The sequence below is a fragment of the Brassica oleracea genome, chromosome C4 (assembly GCF_000695525.1).
Source record: "Brassica oleracea var. oleracea cultivar TO1000 chromosome C4, BOL, whole genome shotgun sequence".
In the NCBI taxonomy this organism is placed as follows: domain Eukaryota; kingdom Viridiplantae; phylum Streptophyta; class Magnoliopsida; order Brassicales; family Brassicaceae; genus Brassica; species Brassica oleracea.
The window spans coordinates 14,242,348-14,246,122 of NC_027751.1; the positions used below are offsets into that span (position 1 = coordinate 14,242,348).

The window sequence follows — 3,775 nt, forward strand, 5'->3', positions numbered from 1 at the left end:
TATTTATTTTGCACATTTCTGTATATTTTTTATTAGTCAAATATTGTTGTAAAGAAATTTTCACTTTTAGTCATTTTAATTTTTTAAATTTTATTTTTATAGGTTAGAAAAATATTTACAACCAAATAAATTGAAATATAATAGAATCTACGTTTTGACACATCAACACTTACCATCAATTAGCACCGTTAATTTTCTGTTATTTACTTGATTTATTTTGTTTTATATAAAATTTGATTCTCATAATAAAATATGAGCAGGTATGGGTTATCCTATATTGAAATAGTTTGAAGATTTTTTTTGGAATTCATGAAGTAACATTTTTAAATACATCTATTTAGATAGATACAATAAATTTAGTCTATTGTTCATATCATGAAATTATTTTTACATTTTTGTTTTTATATTTATTGTTTTATATTTTATTTTTTTCATTTGTTTTGATAGTGTGTAAATTATTTGTTTAGTTTTTTAGCTTAACTTCAATGATTAAAATAAGAAAAAAGTTTAATCTTTTCTTTAATTATGGTTAATCTGATAAAACTTGAAAAGACAACAATGTTATTGTATTCTCGTTTTCTTATAAATTTTTCAAGTGAAGTTCAGAAGAACTAATATCTGCTTCAAGTGTCGAATACAGACTAAAGCCCACATGCATCACACACCCGAATAAATGAAACTCAGAGTTTTAGTGATGGGGACACGTGTCATACTCACAGAGCCCAACTTTCTGACATGTCTGCCTACGTGGCGCAACAGGAGGGAGACAAACATTTTTATATATATATATATATATATAATTCCGGTCAAAGGCAAGAAAGGCGGCTAGGGTTCGAGGAACTAACTTGGGAAATAACAAGTTTCAGTTCGATTTCGACAAGGAAGAGGACCTAATTAGAGTATTCCAACGTCGACCATGCCATTTTAACAAATGGAGCTTCTCGCTGGAGAGATGGATCCCGACCATCAAAGAAGACTTCCCGAATTCCATGTTCTTTTGGGCAGTAGTCTCAGGTATTCCAAGTCACTATAAAAAGGAGGAGACTTATGAAAGTGTTGGGAAAGCTTTAGGGACCTTTGATAAAACAGACTTGGAAGGAGGCCGAGTACGAGTCTGTGTCAATGGAGATGAGCCCCTAAAGTTTGAATGCAAAGTAAGCTTTCAAAATGGAGATGTTGTTAAAGTTAAGATATAGTATGAAGATCTGTACTGATATTGCTACACCTGTAAGAGGATCTCTCATGAAGAAGGAACATGTCCAGAGCTTACTGAAGGACAAAGAGAAATCAAAAGAATGGAAAGGATCGACCAAAAGGAAGCGGAGGAGCGAACCAATCGTGAAGCCTTCTCGATCCCACAACGTGTCAAGATAGATCTACAACGAAGGTTCTCTCCAGAACCCTTAAAAGGAAGGAAATCCCGGTATGAGGATACCACCTCCACTATAATTTGGGAAAGGAACCATTTTGGAGAAAATCGGGACCTCAGGAATAAGCTGACTGAGAAACGTGTCTCTCAATCAAAATTTGTTTGGAATAGACTGGAAACAGACAATACATCGGCCCCTATGGCTAGAGAGAGATATCACCCTTATCAGCAACCCTCAAGAGTAGGATCAAGAGACAAAATGAGGGATACAGCTTCCTCCTCTGAATGGAAAAAGAAGGAGACTCCCAGGAACAAAGAGCGATATGAAGATTTACCCAGGAAAGAGTTTTCCCAAAACCGGGCCTCACCGGACTCTCAAAGAACAGTCTCGGAAAACATGAGACGCCCGAGCTACAGAGGAGACTATTGGAGCCGAAAGTCAAGATCCCCACCTCAAACCCGTACTGAGTGGAGACCTGTTTCAAATGCTAGGGATGGCAGGAAGAGGAAGAGTATCTCACACCTGCAAAATCATGAGGAACGGGATCTTACCGGTTCAAGAAGGAGCGTCGAACAGGTACCAAGAAGAGGGGGAGATCTCGTAAAAGAGAACGATCCAAATGCTCCCTGAAGGCAATCAGACGAACAACTTGGTGATCAGGAAGCCGTGAAGAACCAGAAAGACATCGGTGCAAACGTGGAAAGGGCTATAACCAACAAACTCTCAATAAATGGTAATGCGAGTATGGAGAAGAACTTAAAAGATAATCAGAAAGGACATAACTCAACAAGCCAGAATAGGGAGAGGGTATCTATCGAAGATGAGACAGAGGATCAGACATGGGATAACCCCCTGGATGATTTGGCCGAAGGGGAGATGGATGCAGCGATGTTGGAGAATGATGATTTACTGGATGAGGATAATGAGCTGATAACTGAGAAAACCTATGAAACTATAGAAGAAGAACAAACTGAAGCACTTTCTCAGCTCCTACCTGACGTACTAGTGGAGAAACAAACTCGACCAAAAGCGCCTAGACCTGCGAAGGATGTACCTGAGCAGAGGAATGCAACAGAGGCGGGAAAGGGTAACAAAGCTCCAAGAGATTCACACGGTACTCCTTTCCCCACTAACCAGGGCAATAAAAAAGGAGCGAGGAGTCCTGATAAGAAAGGTTTATCAGCATCGAAGAAACTAGCCAACCGTGGAAGACTATCCCCGAAAGCGAAGCAGCTCAAGCTAACAAAAGAAATGGTGATATCTTCACGTCATACTACCAAAGTCCCTCGTCATGAGGTGTATCCTTCTGCTATTAAAATCAGGAAACCAGTGGCTCTCTCAGGTTCGGTGGTGTCCCAGAAACCACCCAGTACTCAGATATGAATGCAATAGCATGAAACTGTTAGGGGGCTGGCGCGTACCTAACTAAACAACAACTTAGAGAGATGTTCCGCTGTTTTCGTCCTAGTTTTCCTTTTCTTTCTGAAACAAAAAACAATTTTAATTACTTGCAAGACTTTAAGTTTGAATTTGGTTATGATAATTTGTTCACCGTAGAACCAGTGGGGCGAAGCGGTGGACTTGCTTTGTTTTATATGAATGATGCTGATGTGAAGGTGGAATTCTCAAACGACAGAATGATTGATATTGAAGCAAAAATTGAGGGACACAAAGTGTTTCTACCTTTGTGTATGGAGATCCGGTTGTTGAACACCGCAAAGCTGTATGGAAAAGACTGATGAGGATGAGCTTACGTCGACAGGGAGCCTGACTAATGGTTGGGGATTTTAATGAAATAACTAGCAACCTGGAGAAGAAAGGCAGCCGCAAAAGACCAGACACAACCTTTCTCCCGTTCAAAAACATGATCTCGACTTGCGGTATGACTGAATTTCCCTTCTCTGGAAACTCCTTCTCGTGGTCTGGCAGGAGAAGGTCGGGGAGAGTCCAGTGCAGACTTGATCGATCGCTTGGTAATGAAGACTGGCATCAAGCCTTTTCCCACACGGATGTGGAGTATTTACTGAGATGGGGATCTGACCATCGCCATGTGCTTGTCCGAATTAAATGGAAAGCATCGACAGGTCGGAGAGGTTTCAAGTTTGATAGGAGATGGTTTGGAAAAGAGGGCTTCGCGGATACAGTAAAACACGGCTGGAGTCAAGAGAACCAGAGAGACACAACACCAATTTTTGAGAAGATAGGCCGATGCCGGAAAGCTATCGCAAGATGGAAAAAAGGAATCCCTCAAACAACTTGAAACTCATCGAAAAGCTAAAGTTGGAGTTGGAGAAAGCCCAAAGGGACGATACTATATCCGGCGAAGAAGAGCTCGAGCTAAAGTGGAAATTATGCGAAGCCTACAGAGAAGAAGAATTATTTTGGACACAGAAAAGTAGAGCTAT

General features: G+C 40.3%; 1 protein-coding gene across 1 annotated transcript; it reads left to right on the plus strand.

Annotated features, from left to right (window-relative positions):
* Positions 1-1,568: 1,568 nt before the first annotated feature.
* LOC106338205 (peptidyl-prolyl cis-trans isomerase G-like) lies at positions 1,569-3,109 on the plus strand. Its single transcript, XM_013777235.1, has 3 exons — positions 1,569-1,946; positions 2,031-2,712; positions 2,928-3,109. The coding sequence occupies exons 1-3, from the start codon at positions 1,569-1,571 to the stop codon at positions 3,107-3,109; spliced, it is 1,242 nt and encodes a 413-aa protein (XP_013632689.1).
* The last annotated feature ends 666 nt before the right edge of the window (positions 3,110-3,775 follow it).

What these genes read in the sequence shown, in the direction of transcription:
- LOC106338205 (XM_013777235.1), top strand. Translation starts at nt 1,569, where the DNA reads ATGGCTAGAGAGAGATATCACCCTTATCAGCAACCCTCAAGAGTAGGA. An exon ending in CAAGAAGGAGCGTCGAACAG is followed by an intron (nt 1,947 to 2,030) that starts GTACCAAGAAGA and finishes CTTGGTGATCAG; the next exon opens with GAAGCCGTGAAGAACCAGAA. An exon ending in GAAACCAGTGGCTCTCTCAG is followed by an intron (nt 2,713 to 2,927) that starts GTTCGGTGGTGT and finishes TGTTCACCGTAG; the next exon opens with AACCAGTGGGGCGAAGCGGT.